Source organism: Lepus europaeus, chromosome 4, assembly GCF_033115175.1.
Source record: "Lepus europaeus isolate LE1 chromosome 4, mLepTim1.pri, whole genome shotgun sequence".
NCBI classification, from domain to species: Eukaryota; Metazoa; Chordata; class Mammalia; order Lagomorpha; family Leporidae; genus Lepus; species Lepus europaeus.
The window spans coordinates 162,406,302-162,431,378 of NC_084830.1; the positions used below are offsets into that span (position 1 = coordinate 162,406,302).

The 25,077-nt window shown below is 53.7% G+C and overlaps 1 protein-coding gene across 4 annotated transcripts in view; it reads right to left on the minus strand.

Moving 5' to 3' along the window:
• The window catches only part of KCNN2 (potassium calcium-activated channel subfamily N member 2), a 105,783-nt gene that overhangs the window by 71,166 nt on the left and 9,540 nt on the right, over positions 1-25,077 (minus strand). For 2 of the 4 annotated variants that reach the window (XM_062189303.1, XM_062189302.1), the window contains one exon: positions 2,905-3,323. In XM_062189303.1, the coding sequence (XP_062045287.1) occupies positions 2,905-3,323 (419 nt within the window). Of the gene's footprint in view, positions 1-2,904; positions 3,324-23,647; positions 23,731-23,995; positions 24,072-25,077 lie in introns of those variants that run through there. The other 2 variants (XM_062189304.1, XM_062189305.1) reach the window with 2 other exon arrangements.

The window sequence follows — 25,077 nt, forward strand, 5'->3', positions numbered from 1 at the left end:
AACCAGGGCTTTACCCCCACCTCTCACACACTGTGATGTGTGTTTTTAAACCACAGCTGATCTTTATAAACAAAATAGGTTGATCTAAGTTTTCCATTTTTATTCTTCAAACTTTACAGGTACATCTGTTACAGAAAATATCACAGACCTCTAAATACCAAGACTGCTAGGAAACAACACAGCACCATAAGAAGTCTATTTTTCTTTAAAAAGCAAACTTCAGTCCCTCAAATGCCATATTCACGTATAGAAAAAAAAAAAAGCAGTCACTCAGAATTTCTGGTAAAAACAGGTGAACTTAATGAGCATGCTGGCCTTAGACCCCTTAAAACCACCATAAATAATTTTAAAACATACAAGAGCAGCACAAACCCATACAGGCAACAAGAGATGAGGCCCTGGTGATGAAAGCCAGAGAGGCAATCAACCGGTGGTCACCGACTTACCTGAGCCCAGAGAGCGGCTGAGCCAGGAGATTGGGAAGCAAGTGCACATTTCAGGCAAAGCAGCTGGTGAGGCCACGTTGGCACACGAAGCCAGAAAAACCAACTTTGCACGCATCCAAAATATAGACAAAAAAAAAAAAAAGGTGTCGAAAAGTACCCCTGACTTCCCCAGAGTATGATGCTATTTAGAAGGAAAAGCATTAAGGATCAAAAATCAGGTGCGTCCGTTAAGGTGCAGAGCCGAAGCCCAGTCCCAGCAGAAAGTGTGGGAGATAAAGCCGAGGCTGCCTTTCCATACTCAGAGAAAAAGCGGGATGGAAAACAACAGAGCCAGTAAGAAAACTACAGAACTAGTGTGGCTGGGCCATTACAGGACCAATGCAAAACAAAAACCCCAGAACTGAAGGACAGAACTCGAGAGCTGAGTGGGCTGCATGCCCAGTACCATGCATGAGAGCAGATCCGTGCACAATTCTACAATACCAATCCTGCGAGTGCCCAGAGGTCAAAGAAGGTCCAAAAACGAGAGAGGCACCTGACTGCACCGTGAGACCACAGGACACGAAGCCTCCAGTATTCTGGAGGATGGTGATTTCTACTCTACAGCTTCTTGTTTCCCATTTTTAAAAATTTATTTATTTGAGAGGGAGTCAGAGATAGAGACAGAGATCTTCCAACCACCAATTCACTTTCTATGCCCACAGCAAGTAGGGTGGGGCCAGGACAGAGTCAGGAGCCAAGGACTCAATCCAGCTCTCCCATGTGGACGCAGGGACCCCAGCACTTGGCTGTCACTGCTGCTTCCAAGGGTCTGAAGAGGCAAGAAACCAGAACCATGCAGAGTGGGGAACTGAACCCAGGCACATCCATTTGGGACAGGGCTAAACGCCCACCCCCGAGCTGGAGTTTTATACCCAGCTGGATTATCCAGCAAGCACAGGGAAGAGTAAAGATGACCATATACATGCGAGGTCTCAAAAACCCTCTCACATACAACTGTGTGTCAGGAACCCTCGAAGTTAGATTCTGCCTGACACAGGAGTGAATGAAGGAGAGGGAGAAACAGGATCCAGGGAAGGGGGGCACAACACACATGCTGGGCCAGGAAACCCCCAGCAAGACAGAGCAGCAGGCACGGGGTCCAGGGGTGCTTTTGCAAGGTGAAGCTGATAGGGTCCCAGTGAACAGAGGGGGAGGGAGCCCACACAGTGAGGGAGAAATAACTTAGACTGTTCACGGGTAAGTGTGCAGAAAGCACAAAGGAAGTAACAATTAATTCTCGAGGAAACAGAAAGATCTCCAGGGAAGGAATAACGAACACCATGTACCGAACTCCCACTACAAATGCACTCTACGTGCTCACAACGACCCAAGTGCAGACTGCAGATTCCCAGGGCCGTGGCAAAGACGTGTGCAAATGTAAGAGGAAGAAAATCAAACCCCAACTTCCAAACACGATGCCAACAGCAGAGCCCCAGGCAGAGAAACCCAGGCACAGTTACATGAGCTATTTTACTTAGGAACATAGAAAACTAAAGCTCGTGCAGCAGCCCAGAGAATTTACAGGACCGCTCCTGGGAGGCTGGAACGGGCTGGCAGCGTGGCCGCTCTGCCTCTGCTCTCAGCAGCCCCTGACCAGGTTCCTTTATTCTTTACAGCACACAAGTTCGACCTTGACTTTGGCAAACTACATTTAGAAAAGGTTGCTACAAAGACCAGCATCCGCACATTCCAGCATCCCAGAAACGTGCACGCGGGCGCTGCTTCTCCACTGCTCTCTCCCCCTTGGATTTCCTCAGCTAGGGCACAGCACTCCCCATCCCATTCTGACGCAGCACCTGCGTTTATGTCATCAATCCCTTTCTGTCTGTTAGATGGCACGGTGGATACTACTGGTGCTGCCACTGGTCAGTTTCCACTCGCTGAGCACCTCCTGAAATGTGAGAGCGTGCGTCTCACTCCACACCACAGACGGCACAACCCACACCCTCCTCTCACGTCTGACTGCTCAAAGCTCGGGAGAAGCTAGCACACACCCACCTCCTCAGGGGAGGGCTCAACCATCAAGCAGCCATGCTCAAGAGTCTGCAGAACCCAGACACGGGAACCAACACTTCCCTACCAGGTTTCAGTATCAACAACCATCAACACCTGGACCAGCCAGGCACAGAAACAACGCCTGTGACCCCAAAACTGGTGTTTCAGGGAGAAACATCGCGCACAACTGCTGGCTCTACATACAGTGCACAGAGGAAGTCTCTGCTGAAGACGGACCCAACGACAGAGAGAAAACACACACGAGTGCAATGGCACCAGCTCCACGCCAACACCCACAGCCAAGCTGGTCACAGCCACTGCCAGAGATCCCAGCAGAGAATCCACAGTCTTCCAGCGCGAGACCCTGTGCACCACGCGTCCTCTCCCCAGCTCTGGAAGACAGGAAAAGAAACGGACTTACCTCTCACAAGCACGGACCGTCCACGCAGCAATTATCCACAGCGAGATACTGAAGACCAGGAGCACAGTTCCTGGACATATCGTCATCAACGTCTTCATAACAAAGCGAGTATTGAAGTTTATCTTATTGAGGGCCCCAATGCTTCTGGACGACGCGTCAGTGAAAAGTTTGCTATGCAAAAGCATGACTCTGGCAATCAGGTAGAGTCTCAGAAACATCGGGATGGACAGAATGATGTCCACGTCGGCGGTGGTGGTGGAGGGGGCGTAGGAGAAGGCGAGCCGGGCCGTCCACGTGAAGGTGTAGTTCCCAGGGATGGGGTGGATAGCACACACCAGGATTTCCAAGCAGATGAAGAAAATGCGCTCGTAAGTCATCGCTATTCTCCAGTCATCTGCTCCGTTGTCCACCATGAACAACTGAAAAAGTAAAGCAGACAGTCAGCTTCCGTGCGGCAGGCATGGTCCACATGTGTCATGCAGGGTCTCGGACACACACGGGGGTGTGTGCACCAGCACGCAAGCGCGAGGCCACCCTTTCAGACGCTGGCCATGTACATCACTTTTAGTGTGGGGGGGTCTTTGGTGAAAACTAAAGTTGGAAACTTGCTACCAAGGAGCTCAAGTGGTTTTTGGAGGCCACATTCCTGGACAAGCCTGCAGGTGACATCACCAGGCCTGTGGGTGACATCATCGGGCTTGCAGGTGACATCACCAAGTCTCTATGTGACATCACCAAGTCTATGTGTGACATCATTGGGCCTGCCAGTGACATCACGCTCACACAGAATGGGCTCGGGGCTGCCAGTAACGACACCTGCCTCTGAGAAGTCAGGCTGCACTTGTTGCAAACGCTGCTCTAACCCTGTGTGAGTCTGCATTTGAAGCCTCCCCTGGCTCTGCGCACGTTCTCAGCCCAATCTCCTGCAGTCACTCATTCCCCGAAGGGCAACAGCTCACCGGCGGTACTCCTGGGAACCCCACTCTTAGTTTCAGAGAAAACCCCCAGGGGCCACAGCCAAGCGTGGCGGTGAGGCTCCGCCGGCAGCTTCCCCACTGCTGCGCTACTTTCTCTTTTCTTCCATTCTCCTATAGCCTTCCCTTAAATTATTAATTTGTTTTCAAACTTACTTTCTTTAATCAAGGCTCCTTTTTCCTATTTCTGTCATTCCACACAGCACAGTCAAGGAAAAAACAAACCAGAGAGACAGAGTGAGAGAAAGCAAACAAAAAACAGAGTGAAAGGGGCAGAAATGCGCGTCTCTGCTTCTCCTTGGCTTCCAGCGCCTGGAGACCGGCAGTGGCTTTTCTCAGATGCCCAGCCAGCTGCCAGGCTGGGCATCCCACACATCAGGAGACCCGTGTGCCCAGAAAGCCCCCAGGCTGCCTGCTCAGACAGGAGTCACGGCCCTGCTTCTGCTTGGCAGACCCCGCGGGAGAAGGCGCGGGATGAAGGCAACCCGGCTGAGAACCGCACCTTCTCAGGCCGGGATCCCAGTCAGGCAGAGGCAGGGCGGGTTTCCCTCTGCCTGGGTCTTTGTCTTCCAGAGTCCAGAAAGGAATTCTGCACCGCTTGGAGGGTTAAAAATGCCCCTTTTAATTAGGCTGCAGTTCTCAGGCGGGACATCATTCAAATTAGGAGCAGCCATCAGTGTCGCTGTGCCCAGAGAGGAATCTCAGGACGGGAAACGGCCTCCTCTTTCTGCTATCAAAGACATCTAAATGCTGGGAAATTAGGCAACGACAATGTCCTGGTTTAGCTGTGCCTTTATCATAACCTTTCATCTGGGCTCCTGGCACAGGTAGGCTGACAACAAAACTCTGTGTCCATGGGCACAGCAGGCCGGGGCTGTGGAAATCCCACTGGCCCTCATCGCCTGCGACAACCCACAGCATGGAGGACTTCAGGGGAGACACAGGAAACATGCCGAAAGCCTAAGGACAGACGCCTTCGAACCTCTGCACTGGGCTGCTTGCTGGGGAGGGGCTCCAGTTCTTAAGATGGGGACATCGGAACAGCCACATCCCTCCGGCCAGGGAAGGTTCTCTGTCGGGAGAAACTCGATGTTCTCTTTGGAAACTGCCGCCACGAGTCACGAAAGCAAGACAGGGCTGCTCCTTACACTCCTGTTCCCACTTCTGCCCCAGCTGGTGTCACCCAGCTCGGTCACTACTGTCTTCACCAGACTGGGCTCCGAGTGACTCTGCAGTTTGCCGAAACCGAGTCCAGGTGCACAGGGTGAGCGCAGCCAGGCCTCCGAGCTGCCAGGGCCGCACAGGGAACCTGAGCAGGGTTCTGCTCCCCATGCCCTGCTGGGCGGCAGTGGTGTGGGTGCAAGCTGCTGCCACCCCTCCCGTCCTTGAAGTTCAGTGCGGCCCACAGAGGCACCACTCACCCCAGCAGTGCAGGCCTCCCCTGCGCTCCGCAGGAGCCACAGACGCAGCTGCACCAGCGCCCTCCCTCCTCACCTGCCCCCGTGACTGCCTCGCTTGTCTGCAGCAGTCCATCCCCACTTGAGAGCCGTGGGCCTGGGCACAGCTCCCAAGCGAGCTCCAATCCCTGCCGCTACACAGCACAAGGAAAGTGTGTGAGCCCCGAGCGCACTGGGGCTGCCCTAGGCTGCCTTCGCTCTCTCTCCTCTCCATCACCACTCACGCAGAGACCCCAAAGACGTCACAGCCCGGAGACCCGTCCCTCCTCTCCCTTTCTTTCCAAGATGTGGTGTGGCCGCTCCTGGGAGTCACCTCCTCCACCCTCCCATAGCGGAGCCCCCACTCTGGACCTCTCCTGCCATCCTCTAACGACTTCCCTAAAATCTCAATCATGCCAGGCCACAATCACCAACACAGAGTCCATCCAAAGGCTCCCCTTGAAGGGCGCCCTCCCCCTACGCCCGCAGCTGGCAGGCTCTGTGCAGCCTGGCTTAGCCCGCCTCCCCACCCTCACGCCCTCTGCCTCTCCCTGTCACCTCTCATGGTCATGGTCGTAGGTTCCCAAGCACCCAGCCCTCCTCAGGCTTCTGCATCCTGGAACATCCTGTTCCCCGGCCTGGGAAGTCCATCCAGATCCCACATCATCTCTTGAGGGGCGTCCAGGGCCACTCTCCCCCACCCCACCCCCACACTCTGCCTCATGCCTGGGTGCACCTCGTACTGCCACAGCCCTGGAGACCTGGAGAGTTCTCTGCTAGACCCTCAGCCCACCTGTCTGTGGGCTCCTGCCCACTGGGAACCATGTCTACCGCGCCAGGACAATCGATGCTTGTTTATGGAACTGCCAGGTGACTTCTCACCTGACAGCAACCATCCAATCACCGCCCGAGTCCCAGTGCCACTGAGGAGGACCCTGGAGGACGCAAACACTGAAAGCCGATGAGAGTTAAATCCGTGAGATTTTCCAAACATGTGAAGGACATACTCCACTAAGTCACAAGTTACCATAGCAAGACTTTGCAATTCCATGGGAAAATCGGATGATTTTCCCCCAGAAAAACACCGAAATAATTTCTGGTTTCGTTTTGTTTTGCCACAGCTCCTAATTCAATGCCAAGGTTGATGAAGATATACTTTCTTTTACTCTCCACATAATCCCCACCTCTGATGCTGCTTCCTCGCTCACTCCTCCACGCAATACCCAAGGTACTGAACACTCAGGGTGGGGCCAGCACGCACAGCAGGAGGCACAGCAGACGTATGGTCTGTCCACCGAAACCAGCTTTCACTGGGAAAGACAGACCCAGGCAGATTTAAAGCAATTTAATTAAGTAATTTTGTCTGTGGACACAGCTATGCAGGAAACAGAGACAAAACAGAGGAGAGTAAATGAGAGATGACAGCCAGATGTGGTCACTGGGAAGACAGCCGGAGAAGCATCACTTAAGCAAGACCTGGACCCAGAGACGAGCTGGTCTTATAAAGAGCCAGGAGAGAACAGCCCAGGCAGGGGAAGCAGCTCACACACAGGCCCTGAGCTTTATAAAGGACTAGCAGGTGTCGAAAGTGAAGGAATGCCAGAGCGGCTGAACCTTAACCATCCAGGCGCAGACAGAAGAACAAACCGCCATCAGATGGCAGGACGTGGCTAGGCATGGTCTCAAGACTGGATTCCACTGTGAGCCAGAGGAAAGATGGGATCTGATTTAGACCCTGGGGGGCTCACCCTCGCTGGTGGGAGAGAGGCTGGTGTGGAGGGAGGGACCCGCGGCAGGAAGACCTACAGCCCTTCACCGATGTGAGCAGTCCCGTGACCTGGCAGTGCCTGGCACACGAAGTTTGGAGCCCTTTGTCAGAACCTCTCAATGGATGCAGGTTGGGAGGGGCAGAAGAAAGAGAAGACCCTGGAGGCCCTAGCATTTCTGCCCTGGAAAGTGGGGTGGGGCGTGGGAGTGTGTGTGCCATCGCCTGAGCACTCAGGCCTAGGGGACAGGGCCAGGCCACCACGTGAGTACGGATGCCAATCTCAGAGAAGTTGGGCAGCCGAGGTGGATCTGCAAGCCATCAGTCCAAGAGCACTTCAAAAGGTTCACAGCAAAGTGAAATAAAACACCTCCAAGAGCCACGCACAGCTTTGTCCTAAAACTCATTTTCCATGAATGTATCGAGGAGACTACCTGAGACTGAAGAAGCAGCAGCAGCAGCACGGTGTGCAGGCCGTACCCGGAGGGCAGCTGGGAGGAGGTGTCCAGGAGCCCGGGAGCTGCAGCAGCGCCATGTGCTGGCCTGGGCACTGCGGGGAGCTCGCCAGGTGCAAAGCAGAGGGCTGCGCTGAGCAGGCTGAGAGCTACGGTGTCACCCCTGCATTCTACATGGCAGAGAGCACTGAACATTGCCAGCGTTCAACAGCCCTCTCCACGCCAAGCACTGAAAGCCAGCAGCAGAACTGTCCCCGTGGCCTCTGTGTAACTCTTACGAATAACTAAATAAATCTTTAAAAAAAAAAACCCAGCAAACCAGTACTGCACAGTGGGCATTTTGGCACAGTGGTGAGGCTGTTGCTTGGGCCGCCCACAGTCCATCCTGGAGTGGCTGCATTCGCGACCGGCTCTGTGCCTGGTTCCAGCCTCCTGCTAATGTGCACCCTGAAGGTGGCAGGCAATGGCTCAAGTCTGAGTCTGCCACCCACATGGGAGACCAGGACGGACTTCCAGGCTCCTGGCTTCTGCCTGGCCTGGCCCTGGCTATTGTGGGCATTTGGATGCAAACCAGTGCGTCTCTGTTTGTTTGTTTTTCTTTGTGTATTTCTTTCACTCTACTTTTCATAAATGAAAATAATTAAAAAATAATACTACCAACATTAGGTCATGGACAAGGAAATAAAAGTAGCTCCTAAACCTATAGAAAACCTAGTGGCCGGCTTTGTCTCTCAGTGGGTTAAACTACTGCCTGGGATGTTGACCTCCCCTGTCAGAGTTCTGGTTCGAGTCCTGGCTGCTCCACTTTCAATACAGCTTCCTGCTAATGCACTTGGGAAAGCAGCGGAAGATGTTCTAAGTACTTGGGCCCCTGCCACCCATGTGGAAGACTCAATGGAGCTCCTGACTCCAGCCTGGCAGCCCGGTCTCTGCAGGTGGCTGGAGAGTGAACCAGCGATGGAAGTACTTTTTCTCCCTCTGTTTCTGTTACTCTGCTGGTCAAACAGAAAAATCTATTTTTTTCCTAAAAAAAAGAGGCATCCAAGAAGACCTGGGTTTTAATAAAGCCAAGCACAGTCTGGCGCCGTGGCTCAATAGGCTAATCCTCTACCTGTGGCACTGGCACCCCGGGTTCTAGTCCTGTTTGGGGCACCAGGTACTAGTTCCAGTTGCTCCTCTTCCAGTCCAGCTCTCTGCTGTGGCCCAGGAGGGCAGTGGAGGATGGCCCAAGTGCTTGGGTCCCTGCACCTGCATGGGAGACCAGGAGGAAGCACCCGGCTCCTGGCCTCGGATAGGCACAGTGCCAACCATGGCAGCCATTAGGGGAGTGAACCAACGGAAGGAAGACCTTTCTCTCTATCTCTCACTGTCTATAACTCTACCTGTGAAAGAAAGGAAGGAAGGAAAGGAAGGAAGGAAGCCGAGTACAGGTGCCAGTCCACAGCATCACATGACAAAAGGGCACAGCTGGGTGCAGCCCCGTCAAAGGGGAGAACTCACACTTGTGCCCAGTGTGCAGGAAGGACCTCTGCAACAGCACCCCAAATGAAGGGGCATGGCTGAGGGTGGAGCCATAAACAAAAGGGGAACTTTTAATGCCCCAATCATGAATCCTCTGCTCTGGAACCGTGAATAAATACAGCTAGCTGAGGACAAGGACTAGGGCAAACGGCTGCTGAAAGAGACAGAGAGGTGGAATGCGAACAGATGAGGCCCTTAGACATCCAAATGCTTCCTAACAGATGCTCCACGTGTGCGAAACCATAGCGTGCCAACTAGAATCAAACCCACGAGTCCAATGTACACCGAACATGTTCTGCTGACTAAAGCAAACTCTTGAGCCGTTACATAACGCAAGTGTTTTGAACAGCAAAGGACAAAAGTCAGTAAGATATCCTTGTTAACTTTTAAACCCAATATTCAATAAGCCCAAGCTGTTTCTCCCCCACACACTCATGGAAAGCTTCTGGTGGTAGGGGTGTCTGATACACAGATGAATGAGCCAAGACGGACGTGGAGTTAGGTTTTTATCTAAGCACGTGGCTGGGGGAGGCAGGTGCCGAGGCGATGCAGAGCTGGGAGCCGGAGTCCTGCCTGGAAGAGTGGCCCAGACGGAGACGAGTGCACGTGTGTTCAGCCGAGAGGCTCCTCTCCGCAGAAACCAGCTTCGGAAGGGGACTGAGCGGAGAAAGCCACTGCCAACGCCAGCCAGGTGAGGAGGGCCACACCTCTCCCACCGCAGCCCAGCCAGGGCAGCCAGGCAGGGTGGGGGAAGACTGCCCAATGCCCTCGCCAGGGTTTCCTTCTGCACCCTTGGCCCAGAACCATGGGAGGAAGAAAACGGGAAAACTTCGTGCACAACCCCCAAGGTCTGAGCAAAATGTGCTGAAACCAGCCAGGTGGACACTGGCCATCCCTCACCGCCTGGCCTGGGCCTTTCCTCCGCTGGGAGCCTCATGCCCATCCCAGCAGCCCCGTGTGCTCACGCCGCCCTGAAATTCCCCTGCTTCCAAGATGAAGGCTTGAAAAGCAAGGCAGTGATGAGTTAATCACGGAACCGCCAACCCCTCTCTGGGAGAAGAGGGTAGAGAAACCAGGAAACCAAGGCCCAGCTCCTAGATGTCCCAGCTACATACTGGAACATATTATTACATACCGCTCCATACTGTGCTCATTTTATTACATGTTGCTAATGCATATGGTTACACATTGTTAACATGGCACTTATATATTGTTACATACTGTTAACATGTTTTGTTAATATAGATTGTTACACATTGTTATATGACCTCAGGAAACTTTTAGTGTTGCTGATCTTATTTACAATCTGCAAATGGAAACAATGTTACCAGCTGTCTCTTAAGATGGCTGTCATGATGAAGTCACATGTTTCTTTAATAATAGTAGTAAAACAATAATAAAAAGACCTGCTGTGTTGCAAAGGTAAATTCCACTTGGCCAGAAGTGCATGCCCTCCTCTGGTAGGCCGAGCTTCCGTGAAAATGCTCCTTATCCATATTTCCAGTCTGTCACAGGCAGTCTGACACAGGGTCTAACCAGGTACCATGCCCACCCTTCTCTCTCGCCCTCCCCAACTTCCCAGACCCCCGTGTGGCCGTGTGGGGTCATGTGAACTGACATAGATACGACCTCAAGTGAGAGGAGGAGGTGGAGAAGGGGGGCAGAGTGACCCCACAAATAAAGGACAGAATCTCACGGACCCACAAGAGGGGCAGGTGCCTGAATGAAATGATGACTTGTGGTCAGAAAATGAGAACACAGGACAATTATCGTATCAGAGCAGAGCCAGCACAGAGCCAGGTCACTATGGCTCCCACTGCGCCTACTCCAGAAGGAATTCCTGTCTTTGGCTACAACAGCGAGAGTCTGAGAGTATCCGCTTCTGCTTAGACAAGAGCTTTATCTACAGAGCATAATCCTGAAATTGTCCACGGGGATCCAACGCCAGGCAAGGTTATCAGGAGTCCACGTTCTGCCTAATGGAATCTTAACCCTGTTTCTCGCGGCTTCTGGCACCCAGGCCTGGCCTTCCCTGGCCATGTGGACAGTCTGTGTGTATTGGTGTATTACGGGGAACTGATTTTCACATTGCCCTGGCATGTATGCAATTGTCTGTAAAAATTCCCCGTGCATTTCTCCCAAGAGACAGATGACCATTTGCTCCCTCTGGTTCCCCCAGCAGCAGAGACCCAGAGGGCACCAGGGTGTTGGCTCATGGGCCTACACTCAGAATCCAGTCTCCAGCAGGTCCAGGTCTGACACTGACCGGCAGATCACCCAGCTCTGCAGCTTGAGGTTTTCTGGGACTCAGCATTCGCCACAGGGGCCTAGAAAGAGCCTCTGAGAGCACTGGAGGAGCAGCGCTGGAAGGTTCCAGGGCCACAGCAGTCAGCCAGGGCTGGGCCTCTGATAGCTGTACTCTGACAGCTACACCAGGACAGCTGTACCCTGACAGTCGTGCTCTGACAGCTGTACTCTGACAGTGGTACCCTGACAGCGGTACCCTGACAGCGGTGCCCCGACAGCGGTGCCCCGACAGCAGTGCCCCGACAGCGGTACCCCGACAGCGGTACCCCGACAGCTGTGCCCCGACAGCTGTGCCCCGACAGCTGTGCCCTGACAGCTGTGCCCTGACAGCTGTGCCCGACAGCGGTACCCTGACAGCGGTACCCTGACAGCGGTGCCCCGACAGCGGTACCCTGACAGCGGTGCCCCGACAGCTGTGCCCTGACAGCTGTACCCTGACAGTTGTACCCTGACAGCTGTGCTCTGACAACTGTACCCTGACAGTTGTGCCCTGACAGCTGTGCCCGACAGCTACACCCTGACAACTGTGCCCTGACAGCTGTGCTCTGACAGCTGTGCCCTGACAGTTGTACCCTGACAGCTGTGCCCTGACAGTTGTACCCTGACAGCTGTGCTCTGACAACTGTACCCTGACAGTTGTACCCTGACAGCTGTGCCCCGACAGCTGTGCCCCGACAGCGGTACCCCGACAGCTGTGCCCTGACAGCTGTACCCTGACAGCTGTACCCTGACAGCTGTGCTCTGACAGCTGTACCCTGACAGTTGTGCCCTGACAGTTGTGCCCTGACAGCTGTGCTCTGACAGCGGTACCCTGATAGCGGTGCCCCGACAGCGGTACCCTGACAGCGGTACCCTGACAGCTGTGCCCTGACAGCTGTGCCCTGACAGCTGTGCTCTGACAGTTGTACCCTGACAGCTGTGCCCTGACAGCTGTGCTTTGACAGCGGTACCCTGACAGCGGTGCCCCGACAGCGGTACCCTGACAGCTGTACCCTGACAGCTGTGCTCTGACAGTTGTACCCTGACAGCTGTGCCCGACAGCGGTACCCTGACAGCGGTACCCTGACAGCAGTGCCCCGACAGCTGTGCCCCGACAGCGGTACCCCGACAGCTGTGCCCTGACAGCTGTACCCTGACAGCTGTACCCTGACAGTTGTGCCCTGACAGCTGTGCCCCGACAGCTGTACCCTGACAGCTGTGCTCTGACAGCTGTACCCTGATAGCTACACCAGGACAGCTACACCCTGACTGCTGTGCCCTGACAGCTGTGCTCTGATAGCTATACCCTGTCAGAGTACAGGACCGGGAGTACAGCTGTCAGAGCACAGCTCTCAGAGTACAAGGCCGGGAGTACAGCTGTCAGGGTACAGCTGTCAGGGCACAGCTGTCAGGGCACAGCTGTCAGAGTACAGGGCCGGAATACAGCTGTCAGGGCACAGCTGTCAGAGTACAGGGCCAGGAGTACAGCTGTCAGGGCACAGCTGTCAGGGTACGGCTGTCAGAGCACTGCTGTCAGGGCACAGCTGTCAGGGTACAGCAGTCAGGGTGTAGCTGTCAGGGTGTATCTTTCAGGGTACAGCTGTCAGGGTACAGTTGTCAGGGCACAGCTGTCAGGGCACAGCTGTCAGGGTATAGCTATCAGACACAGAACCAAGATACGAGGCAATGAGAAGTCAGGCCTCCTCCGTGGCAGTTTGTTACTACTTTTTGATTGACGTACTTATTTTAACAGTTTACAAACACTGGTTAGAATCCTCACATCATTTCTGGAAGTTGATGAGGAACCAATCATAACTACAATTAACATGACGAATCTCAAATAGTTAAGTAAAAGCCAACAACTCATTTGACTCCAAAACCTTGGTATGAAATGGTCAAAACTGTGCTTTTAATGGGAGCATTATAATATTATTGCCACATATAGTATTAATATATATTGCCACATATAGTATTATTGCCACATAGCTGAAATGTACTCCCATCTCCTCATTTTAAGCACTGAAAAAGCTAGATCAATGCCAGTGCCCCTCTCGTGTATTATCTGCCTTTATTAGAGTCCAATTAAAGCACAAGAAATTCAAAGATCTTGTCGTGGTCACAGCATGAGTAACAGAAAATCCTGAAGCTGAAGTTCAAGTCCACTGCACTCACCTTTGACGGGGGCACTGGGCAGCACTGGAAAGCTGCAAGCAAACCAAATACTTAGCAAAGCAAATCAACGCTTGCCCGCCAAGGGTCACTCTGAGTTCTACGCCACAGCTTCCCCCCCCCCCCAACCTCAGCTGAGCACCTGCATCTCCAGCGGAAGCAAATGTTTAAATAGACCTGCACATGACACTCAACGCCTTCTAGCAGAAATAGATGCCATCCTATTTTAGGCTTTCTCCAAGTTCCGTATTCCTCACCCTGAGACTTTTTTTTTTAAACTTCAGTTGTACAGAACCTGCTTTCCACATGTATTTGAGACACAACAAAAGCTGTGTTAGAGTGCACTTCCCTCACCGCCAGTCAACAGGGCTGGGCGCGGCTCCAGCTTGTTTTGTGTGCTAACTCCTGTAAAACACACAGGAACTCCTGAAGCGCTGAGTTCTCCTGCTCCATCTCAGGGAGAGGAAAGGAGGCTCAGCAGCGAAGGAGCCAGCCAGGGCAGCACGGGGCTGAGATACGGGGCTAGCAATCGAGCCCAAGCAAGCCAGCCTCAGGACCTGCACTCACGTGAGGAGTTCTCCTACTTACCACATACGAGCCAGGCACAAAACAATTTTAGGAAGAACCCAGAGATGATGTGGATGACATCAACTGCAGCCAAGTATTCCTGACCAGCTGGGGTGCACAGAGTGCAGCGTTCAGCAAAGACACACAATGGGGAGACAACCATGGGTGGAAGGGGAAAGGTACTACACTTAGTCAGTTGTAGCGCGTACTGGCAAAGGGACAAGCACGCACAAACACACACACTGAAAAGCAGGTGCCAGGTCTCAAAAAAAAATCCAATGGCGGTCTGAACTCATTTAATTCAAGACTAAGCAATTTTACCTCCCTCATGCAACAAAGGACCTCACTGGATCACAATACAGCCTCCAGTGTGGGTTCTCACTAGATCACAGCCTCCAGTGTGGGTTCTCACTGGATCACAACCCCCAGTGTGGGTCCCCACTGGATCACCGCCTCCAGTGTGGGTCCTCACTAGATCACAGCCTCCAGTGTGGGTCCTCACTGGATCACAGCACAGCCCCCAGTGTGGGATCCCAGTGGATCACAGCCTCCAGTGTGGGTCCCCACTGGATCACAACCCCCAGCGTAGGAGCCCAGTGGATCACAGCATAGCACCCAGTATGCTGTGTTTCCAACAACAGTTCTGACCTCCACTAAGGTGGGGGAGAGGTAACCCACCCTCTTTTTGAAAGCATGTGTGTATACAATCTATTACACCTACACTTAAATTATAGCTTCAGACTATTAACACAAGAACAGATACAGAATACCTGATTGTAATCTGCAAAGCACGACAAGAACACAGTTGTCAGCTGAGGTCACATGACGTGAGCACCTTTCAGGAGGACAAAGTGAAGACTGGGGACAACACAGCCTGCTAAGGGGCATCCTGCGGCCGGGAGGAAGGAGCCGGGAGGAGGGAGCAGAGCGGACAGTGCGCAGGAGGTCCATGCAGGAGCTGCTCAGCTGACTGTCAGTTATGAAATCAGCAGGAGGAGGAGATCAAACAAGGGAGGAGGAGGCCCTGGACATGCAAAGTCCAGGGGCACAGGAAGCGGCCAGAGTGGCGGCCCCCACTCCTGAAGGAAAGACGCTTATTAACACGAAACCTCGCACACGCACATATGCACCAAAGGTTAAGGCTACAGACTGTATGCCCTCCGCACCATAGGGAAAGAAAGGAATTAAGTTTTCACACCACCTAAAATAAGAAAGGAAAAAGAGGAACTGAAACATGTAACGGTTATCATCGGCAATGGACACTAGCAAACTCCACGACCAACGTACAGCACGGAGTGATAAAAAGAAAGTTGTGAGCAGGTGCAGCAGGGAGTCTGAGGGATGGAAGCTGTGTGTTGTTTACAAATACAACGATAACTACTGTGCAGCTAATGGCTCAGCTAGAAGGACACACACAAACTTCTGAAGGGCAGGTGCTTCCACAGACGGAAGGCATTTGGCTGTGACATCTTCTCTGATCAAAGAGACACAGGCACACAACATGAGAGCCTCTAGGACCAACGGGCCTGAAAGGCCAGGGAGTCCGGCTGCTGAGGTCTCCCCCCCACCCCCCACTGCTGTGCCATGGCTGAAACCAGCAAGGAAGTTGTCAAGAGAACAAAGTCACCTGAATGACGCTCAGTCTTGGCAATGGGGACTCATCCCAGAAACCTGTGATGCAAGAGCCGGAAGCCTAGGAACAAACCACAAGGCAGACACTGTAATTGGTTTAAAAAAAAAAAATTCTTGGAGCTGCCACCGTAGCACAGGTTAAGCCACCGCCTGCAATGCTGGCATCCCATACGGGTGCCAGTTTCAGTCCAGGTGCTCCACTTCCCATCTAATGTTCCCAGGAAAGCAGCAGAAGATGGCCCAAGTCCTTGGGTCCCTGTATCCGTGTGGGAGACCCAGATGGAGTTCCAAGCTCCTGGCTTTGGCCTGGCCCAGCCCTGGCCATTGCAGCCACTTGGGGGAGTGAACCAGTGGATGGAAGACTTCTGTTTCTCTCCCTTTAGCTCTGCCTTCCAGATAAATAAAATACATTTTGTTTTAAAAAATAAGAGTCCCCCTCAACACTATGCTCCAGACAGGCGGGGTCAGTGCAGCCCCGTGCAACACACACTCCACACCTAGGATTGACACAGGGATTGCGAGAGCTCCATCCCTGCTCTGTGACACTTGCCCTGGCAGCTGCACAGCCGCACCAGAGACGTACATCAACGATGCGGTCAGACCTGACCTGCGGTTGCGACAGGCATCCCAGGAGTGCCCAGCTCCAGCCCAGACTCCTGGCACCGCGGCCTCAGCACAGTCACCAGCTCTTGTCCCACCCCGACTCCACTCTCGTGGAGGACTGAGCGCTGGCTCGCATCCCATCACTGTGGTCCCAGATGCAGAAGCCTAAAGGGAACGTATTTTATGGAACAATTAATTATGGAGAAGATGGTTCTGCCCCAGTCCCCTGGAAATGCTGCACTGAATGGGAGGAAACGCAACGAGAAACCCAAGGGAACCGCTTCTCTCACGCGCCGTAAAGTAAGCCCAATGTTTGCACACCCCGAGTTCTCCAAGAGCGGGTGCTTCATTTCCTAACATGGGGTGCCACTTCTCTGGTCCACCCCAGATGACATCACCCCTGACAGCAAAGGATCTATGATGTCACAGACGGGGACGTGACATGGCCTTGCGGCTCACAGGCTGAGGAAGAAGCACACGCAGACGAGAGGAGACCACATGTGCACAAGACCCCGAGCATAGGGCTTGCTCCCAGGGGCTGCCCCATACCTGCAGGTTATTTGCATACATAAAATTATTTTCTCCTCTCAAAGAACAGCCAGGCAGCCTGCAGCTAAGCTATCTTAACTTCTAATTTATACTGCACAGCAAGTTCCCTCTTGAGTCCTGTCGGTGGTCTTCTGTGCAGAGCTGTGTCCACTCCCAAGCACTAAGGGGGCACAGCCAGTGCTACGCACTTCCTCCTAAGACCGTGTGCACCCTCAGGCAGGCAGCCTTGCAGCATAGGTCTTGAGCGGGATCGCTTTCCCGTCTTCACCACCTTTCTGAGAACCACAGAAAACTGCAGGAATGAGAGGAGGGTAAGAACACACCATCCACACTTGGGGAGCCCACGGGAGGCAGCAAAGGCGAACTCAAGCACAGGGGACACAAACCCTTCAACTCGCTGCACAAAATCCAAGCACACACCTCTTCCACTAAGATCACAGACGGCCGAGTGCAGCTGCAGACCTGGGAAAGCTGGAAAGCTCCTTTCTAAGGCTCGCATTCACTCCATAACCTCATCTACTGACTCAAGGAGATTCAAACATCTTCAGAAAACTTCCCTGGACAATTTTATAAGCCAGGACATGACCTCAAACACCCACAGCCGAGAGAGAAATTCTGACCATGGCAGGTGCAATTGCATGGGTTTGGACAATTTTATAAGCCAGGACATGACCTCAAACACCCACAGCCGAGAGAGAAATTCTGACCATGGCAGGTGCAATTGCATGGGTTTGGAGACACCCCCCCCCACCAGGTGCTCACCCTGGGATCAGTTTCTAGGAATGGACAGGCACTGCAGTAGAGGCCACCTGCCCACGTCTCATGGCAGATTGTCCAGGGGTGTAAATGTCGCTCACGGAACATGAGAACTGCTGGCTTCACAGAGGAAGACCAATCCTGCCCGGTGACTGCGTCCCAGTAGCATCAGTCTTCCGCTCTAACATCTGGAGAAAGAGGCATCAGTGTCAGGTGCTCCCAAGCAGAGCAACCCAAGCTTCCCCAGACTGGACACAGCAACACACACATAACACAGCCAGGAGACACTGATGTGATCAGGCAGGCACACAGACCACAGACACCAACATGTGCGCACACAGCATGGAGCACACACACCAACATGTGCACACACAGCACGGAGATCCTAACGCAATCACACACACACCAACATGCGCACACACAGCACGGAGATCCTAATGCAGTCACACACACACCAACATGTGCACACACAGCACGGAGATCCTAACGCAATCACACACACACCAACATGTGCACACACAGCATGGAGATCCTAACGCAGTCACACACACACCAACATGTGCACACACAGCATGGAGATCCTAATGCAGTCACACACACACCACCATGCGCACACACAGCCTGGAGATCCTAATACAATCACACACACACCAACATGCGCACACACAGCATGGAGATCCTAACGCAGTCACACACACACACCAACATGTGCACACACAGCCTGGAGATCCTAACTCAACCACACAGGCACACACCAACATGTGCACGCAGCATGCCGACTGCTTTCTCCAGGGAGCAGTCCTCACACACAGGCCTGCTCACTGAACCCTGCTGACCTGGGTTCAGGTTGGGGAGTATCAACCACAGACAGAAAGGGAGTGCATGTAGTAAACCTGTCTGTTGGCACTGTGTCATGGCAAGAGTCAGAGGCCGCCGCTTCCTCGGGTGTTCCCGAGTGTGGACGTCCCATTTAAGACATACGGGAGAGCTGGAGAACACAGGTTAGCAGCCCCAGAAAGCACAGAAAACAGCAAGCAAGTACGTGCCGGGACTCCTGAGTGGCTGCCCACCATGCACTCATTCTCAAAGTGGATTTCTGAACCAACATGAAAATACAGGAAACATACCCAGGAGAGAACTTCCTCCTCACGGCCCACCTCACGGCCCACCTGCAAGCATGGGGCAGCCTGCCATTCTCGGCAAGTTCAACTGTCCAGATCCAAGAACACAACCCTACGTGTCCGTGTTCAAAGGACTCTGCACCATGGGCAGAGAGCCCCTAGCCCAGCACCCAGCAAGGCCCCAGCCAGCACCATCGGGAAAGAGAGACAGGCGACAGGTGGGCATGGACTCCTGCCCTGCCCCACCCAGACTGGTTCCACAAATGTACCACACGGCAGACGGTGAGGAGACAGCTTGTGTTGCAGCCTGGGAGGCAAAAAGATGTGAAACCACCCCTAAGAAGGAAAAGCCGGCACAGGAAACACTCGGGGAGGCCCAGGCACTCGGGGCTGCAGGACTAGGGGCACAGGAGAGAGGGCAGTGTGTGTGACGTCACCGGGGAGGATCCACTGCAGACACGAGGGCTCTGCCTTGGTAAACCTGCCCAGAGAGCCTTCACGGAGGGACCGTGCCTGGGAAAGAAGAGAGGCTGCAGCGGGCTTGGGCACTGTGGTGTGGACTCCACCCGGGACATCCACTCCCACACGCGAGAGCCTCGGTTCCAGGTCCTGCTCCGCTCATGATCCAGCTCCCGGTGATGCGCACCCGGGGAGGCAGCCAGTGACGGCTCAGATGCTTGGGCCCCTGTTGCCCACGTGGGAGGACCAGACTGAGCCCCAGGCCCCTGACTTCAGCCTGGCCTGGTCCCAGCTGTGGTGAGTATTTGGATGGAAGCGCTCTCTCTCTCTCTCTCAAGTAAGAAAAAAAAGTAAATAAATAAATAGGGAAACAGACCAAGGAGCAGGGCAGGAGAGGACAGTCACAGTGGAAGATGCGGGATCATTTTGGGGGGAAGGCAGATGTCCCCAGGAGGAGGGTCCTGTCCCTTGTGTCAGCAGCAGACACACCTCACGCTGACCTGCACCCCGCTGTGCCCCTGGATTCTCACGGCCCCCCAGAATCTCCCGTGCCTCCCAGACTCAGCACCACGGCAGCTGCACAGACCCACCAACGTTTTCACCGAACTTTACATCCAAGCCCCAGGAGAAGTTTCCGTTGATACAGTCACAGACAGACCTAAGGCTCTGCTATAATTTCAACCAACACCTGCGGACACTGCTGCTCATTTCATATCTAACTTTAACACTTAAAGTCATCCTGAAATACAAGCAATTTTGAAAGAAGCTTCTTTAGTAATACAGGACATTATAGCAGAAATAAACACGAGTTTATTTAGTTTATTTACCCTAGACTAAGGAAACACATGGCAATTAAAGCATTGTTGTGCACCTGGTTGTCAGAGAGCTTCCCTCAGGTAACTTACTCTACACACGTCTGCCACTGCCCTTGGGTAAACTGAGCCAGGAGCAGCGACAGCAAACACTGTCCCCACCTCGCCTGGCCTCGCCCTGGGTCCTTCACAGACCTGCTCTGGCTGCACCTGCAGACAACCGCACGGCTTCGGTCTGCCTGCCAGTTCCATTTCACAGAGGAAGGGGACGGGGCTGAGGCGTCAAAACGCTGTCTTCACGGCAGCACAGGGCGAAGCCGAGACCTGGGGCCGGAGCTCTCCATGCAGCCTGGGCTGCTTCCCAGCAGCACAGGAGGCCTCCCCTCTGACACCATCCTCTGGGGTCTAAACTGTGCTGTCCCCAAACCCTGTGGATAGCGACAGGCCCAGGAGACGGCATCCTGCTGCCTTCCCACAATGCCAACCATAACAGGGACCAGCCCCCACGGCTGCAAGAGGCCAGGACGATGCCTGTGTGTGATGCGCCCCAGGGCACTGGAGAGCACCCGGCAGCTGGGCTGCGTCCCCTGGGGTGAGGAGCAGGTGGGGAAATCCTGACGCAGGGCCTGGGAGTCTCAGAACACAGCGTGTGCGCCCGGGAGTATTCCCAAAGGAGCCAAGGCTGGGGAGGCTGGAGGAGCAAGTTTTCTGAGTGCGCCCAGCAACACCCAGGAGAGCACCATGGAGGGAGGAGGGAGCCCCGAGGGTCACTCCAGAAACTCCTTCTCAAGGTCACCCCTTGCTGTGTTTAAGAAAAGGGAAGGGCCGGTGCCGCGGCTCAATAGGCTAATCCTCCACCTTGCGGCGCCGGCACACCGGGTTCTAGTCCAGGTTGACCCTTTTCCAGGCCAGCTCTCTGCTGTGGCCTGGGAGTGCAGAGGAGGATGGGCCAAGTGCTTGGTCCCTGCACCCGCATGGAAGACCAGGAGAAGCACCTGGCTCCTGGCTTCGGATTAGTGGGATGCACCAGCCGCAGCTGCCATTGGAGGGTGAACCAAAGGTAAAGGAAGACCTTTCTCTCTGTCTCTTTCTTTCTCACTGTCCACTTTGCCTGTCAAAAAAAAAGAAGAAAGAAAAAAGAAAGAAAGAGAGAGAGAGAAAGAGAGAAAGAGAGAGAAAGAGAGAAAGAGAGAGAGAGAGAGAGAAAGAGAGAAAGAGAGAAAGAAAGAAAGAGGGAGAAATTCATTGATGCTCGGACCCCAAGGGGAAGGTCCCGGTCCTTCACAGCACTGGGAGAGGTGGATGTGTGGATGAAGAGACAAGTTCATGGTGAGCTCGCAGTTGGAGCACGCCCTACCTGAGACCCAGCCCTGCCCTCCCGCCCCGCTGCCCCCCAGTCCTGCTCCCCACTGGCTGAGTATCGTCCCCACACAGCAGTACATCCTTATGGGGTCCTGGTGAGGGGTCTGTCCCTGCTCCCACAATCTGCACTGCAGAGAAGACCCCCTGCTGCCCAGGGCAGCCGCTCCGACATCGGCAGCTCTGCCCGTGGTCTCTGAAGGGCAGAGTCCTTTTCCCCGGGGGCTGGTCACACAGCCCTGCAAGGAGAAGCTCCTGAGCGATACACTGTTGATGGGATCTCTGCCCAGCATGACAAAGCCCCAGAGGGGCTCCTCCCAGGTGAAGCACAGACCAGGGTCAAAACTCAACAGTGGAAAACCAGGCAGAATTGTCTGGAAGGACAAAGCGTGTCAGACACGTACGTGGATGGGAGACAGAAGCTGTCAGGAGGAGGAGCTTCGTACATGAGCAAATCCACACCAGCCCACGCTTCCCAAGCAAGGCAACAGAAAAATTAGCTTTCATCCCCAGATACGGGCTTCCCCTTGCCCCAAAAAGCATGATCGGCAGTTTCTGCTTCTATCACTACTGCTTGAATTTTAAATGCCTGTCCTAACACATTTTCATTAAATATCCTCTTTGATGTTGACATTGGAAAACAAATAGTGAGGTTCCTGATTAAAATACTAGTGGGGAGGAAGTAAATTCTAATTTCAATGCTTTTCAACAACAGCAGTAACATTTGTAACAATATCAGCTGGTGGGAGGGAGGCGCTTGAGACCCAACCACCGCCCCAAGTAACTGAATAGATGCATCTTCAGCTACTGTGACCCCCAAGGACAGATTCCTGCTCTCTGACAGAGAACTGGCCCCAAGGCTGGGATGATTGACCTGTATGGAACATGACCCACAGCAGGTTTCCAGAAATCCGCACTTCTAGTCTGGAAATCCTCCAGCTAATCCCAGACAAATGAAGTTCTCCAGCGCTGGTTCTGCTTGACGGCATCTACAGGACTAGATACACCTTTGGAAAAGCATCAGCCAGCCAGCATGAACGCCACAGCCATCGCTCCGGCCTCCTCACTGCTTTTAATATCTCCGTGACCTCCGACTTAGAAATAAACCCAACGCTAGGATATAATTTCTCTTGGCCTCTCTCTAACAAACAGTTTGGGGACCAGCCCCTGAGTGGATTTTGGCCCTCATGGCAGTCAATGCTATTCCAGGAAAGAGAGTCCCCCAAAGCCACAATGCGCACACTGCTGTACTTGCTGCTGCTCCCCCAAATTCAGCGTGCCTGTGCCAAAGCGACCTCAAGTGCTGCCCACGTTTCCCCGGAATGCAAGGGGCTTCCTGACTACCTCGGTGACCAAACCATAGAGGCTAGAACTCATACTGCAATAGTCAGATCACTGGGAAGCACTCCCATCAACAGATGACCATTGCCAATAAACACAAACCTGGGCAAAAACACTCAGAACATTCAAGAAGCGAAGACCCCGTCCCTGATGTAGCGTGCAGGTCGCTAGCACCTGTCCACACGACTTGCATTGGCCTGCGTCCCGACATGCCCTGCGGTACACAAGGCAAGGTCTGAACCTCACGGGGCAGAGGCTCGCGGCTCAAGGCTGGAGGCCGGCACAAGCGCAGCTCGGCCCACGAGCATTTTAAGAGAAGCAGGAGAGCACACGCAAGCTCCCAGACACAAAGCAAACCGACCACCAAGACCGTCTCAAGACGGCAGGTGTCAGGCTTACGCAGGCAAGTCTTGACTGGTTCTTGCCGACCACTGCCAGCCCTGCGCTCAGGCTGGCGGCACACCACGCCAACTCTCACTGGAGGGAGTCCAGGCCAGGAAAGTCAGAACTTGAGGAGAAGAGGCGCTTCCTTTACCCGCCCCGGAGAGCTACCGGGAATGGCAGAGCAGCAGAGCTAACCACAGGGCCCACACCCGCCCTCCAGCAGGGCTATAGTACCAGAACTTTCCGTCACGCCGATTACTCCCTCTGCTCACTCCAGAGCTTCTCCTGTAACTCCGCTCAGTCACCAGGGCCCTAATTAGTGGGGCGAGCTGCCGTCACCTGCGACGCCTGCAGGAGTTAGCGTGGCTCTGAGAAGGCCCTGCTTCCAGCCTCAACGCCTAAGGTGGTTTAGGGAGGAAATGGCCGTTTTGGTGAAAAGTGCAGCCGTAACATCCGTAACATCATCAGGAGGATCTCAACATTCACTCTGGGATCACGGATGGCAAGCCTGTCGGCCACGGCCACCACCTCGCCCTGCGAGACAACTCACTCACAGTGGGCTCGGGGCTGCTTCCGGGGCTGCTCCGCCGGCTTGTTTTGAAGGCTGTCCTTTGCAGAGATCAAAAGGTTTTATTTAAAAAATACGTAGGCTGCGCACATGCACACACTCTAGATTAAGCGCTAACAGATAATGAGCAGCGTTCAGACACCCACCTTTCTTTTCTGATTCCTAAGTTTGCTAAGAAAAGGAAAAAAAAAATTAGTGATCCCCCAGGCCAGAGGGGCTGGGTTCTAATTCCTTCCCTTCCACACCAGCAAACGGCAAAGGAATAAAGCACAGTGAGCAGCCGGCAGCTCAAGAGCCTCCACGAGCTCCCCGCGCTCTGCGTGTGGTAACTCACGTAATCCTCATCTCCAGCTGAAGTCTCTCTGCTCCCCAAACACAGACAAGGCACCTCGAGTTCAGAGACAAGGCCACCTGGCCAAGGTCGCACAGCTAATTAGTGGCAGAGCTGGGACTCAGCCCAGACAGCCTGGCTCCAGGGGCAGCGCAAGCAGCCACGAGCCTGTGTCGCAAAACAGTCCACAGTCCAGAGGAGTTCGAATGTTCTGCTGAGAATGGTCTACGGGGAAGAATCCAGAAGTCAGGGTTTGCACAGCTTCCCAGGATACAAAAGAGGACCAAGAATCTGCAGACAGAGGTCTCTTCCAAAACTGTGCTCATCGTGTTCCTATAAAACCTGCAGTTACTAAATAGGGATGCCCTTTTACAAACCTGGTGAGCCCAAATGAGAAACCCAAGACAATGGAGAAACAGCAGGTGCAGGAGACGACAGAGAGGCCAATGCCCAGACTAACGGCACTCAGCACCGGGATCCCGGGTGCCACGCTGGACCAAGCACCACAGACCACAGCATGGGCTTGGTTTAAGGAAGGACTTCTAAAAGCAGAAGGAGTGATACAAACTTTACAAACCAAGATGTGCTGTAACACAACGAACTCTCCCTCAGCAGAGCTCATCCTTGGGAAACCATCAGTGACTCCCGCTCAAGTTCACCAGCAATGGTGTTCATTAGACAAGTTACTCTAAATACATTATTCCAAAGTGTCTGAAGACGAGGAAAAAAATTAAATTGGTAATATTTACTTGACGGAAAAAACTTTCAGATATTAAGAATATTTCATTGGTGGGCCGGCGGCTCACTAGGCTAATCCTTCGCCTGCGGCGCTGGCACCCCAGGTTCTAGTCCCAGTTGGGGCACTGAATTCTGGTCCTGGTTGCTCCTCTTCCAGTCCAGCTCTCTGCTGTGGCCCGGGAAGGCAGTGGAGGATGGCCCAAGTGCTTGGGTCCCTGCACCCGCATGGGAGACTGGGAGGAAGCACCTGACTCCTGGCTTCGGATCGGCGCAGCACACCGGCCGCAACGCGCTGGCCGTAGTGGCCACTTGAGGGATGAACCAAGGGAAAAAGGAAGACCTTTCTC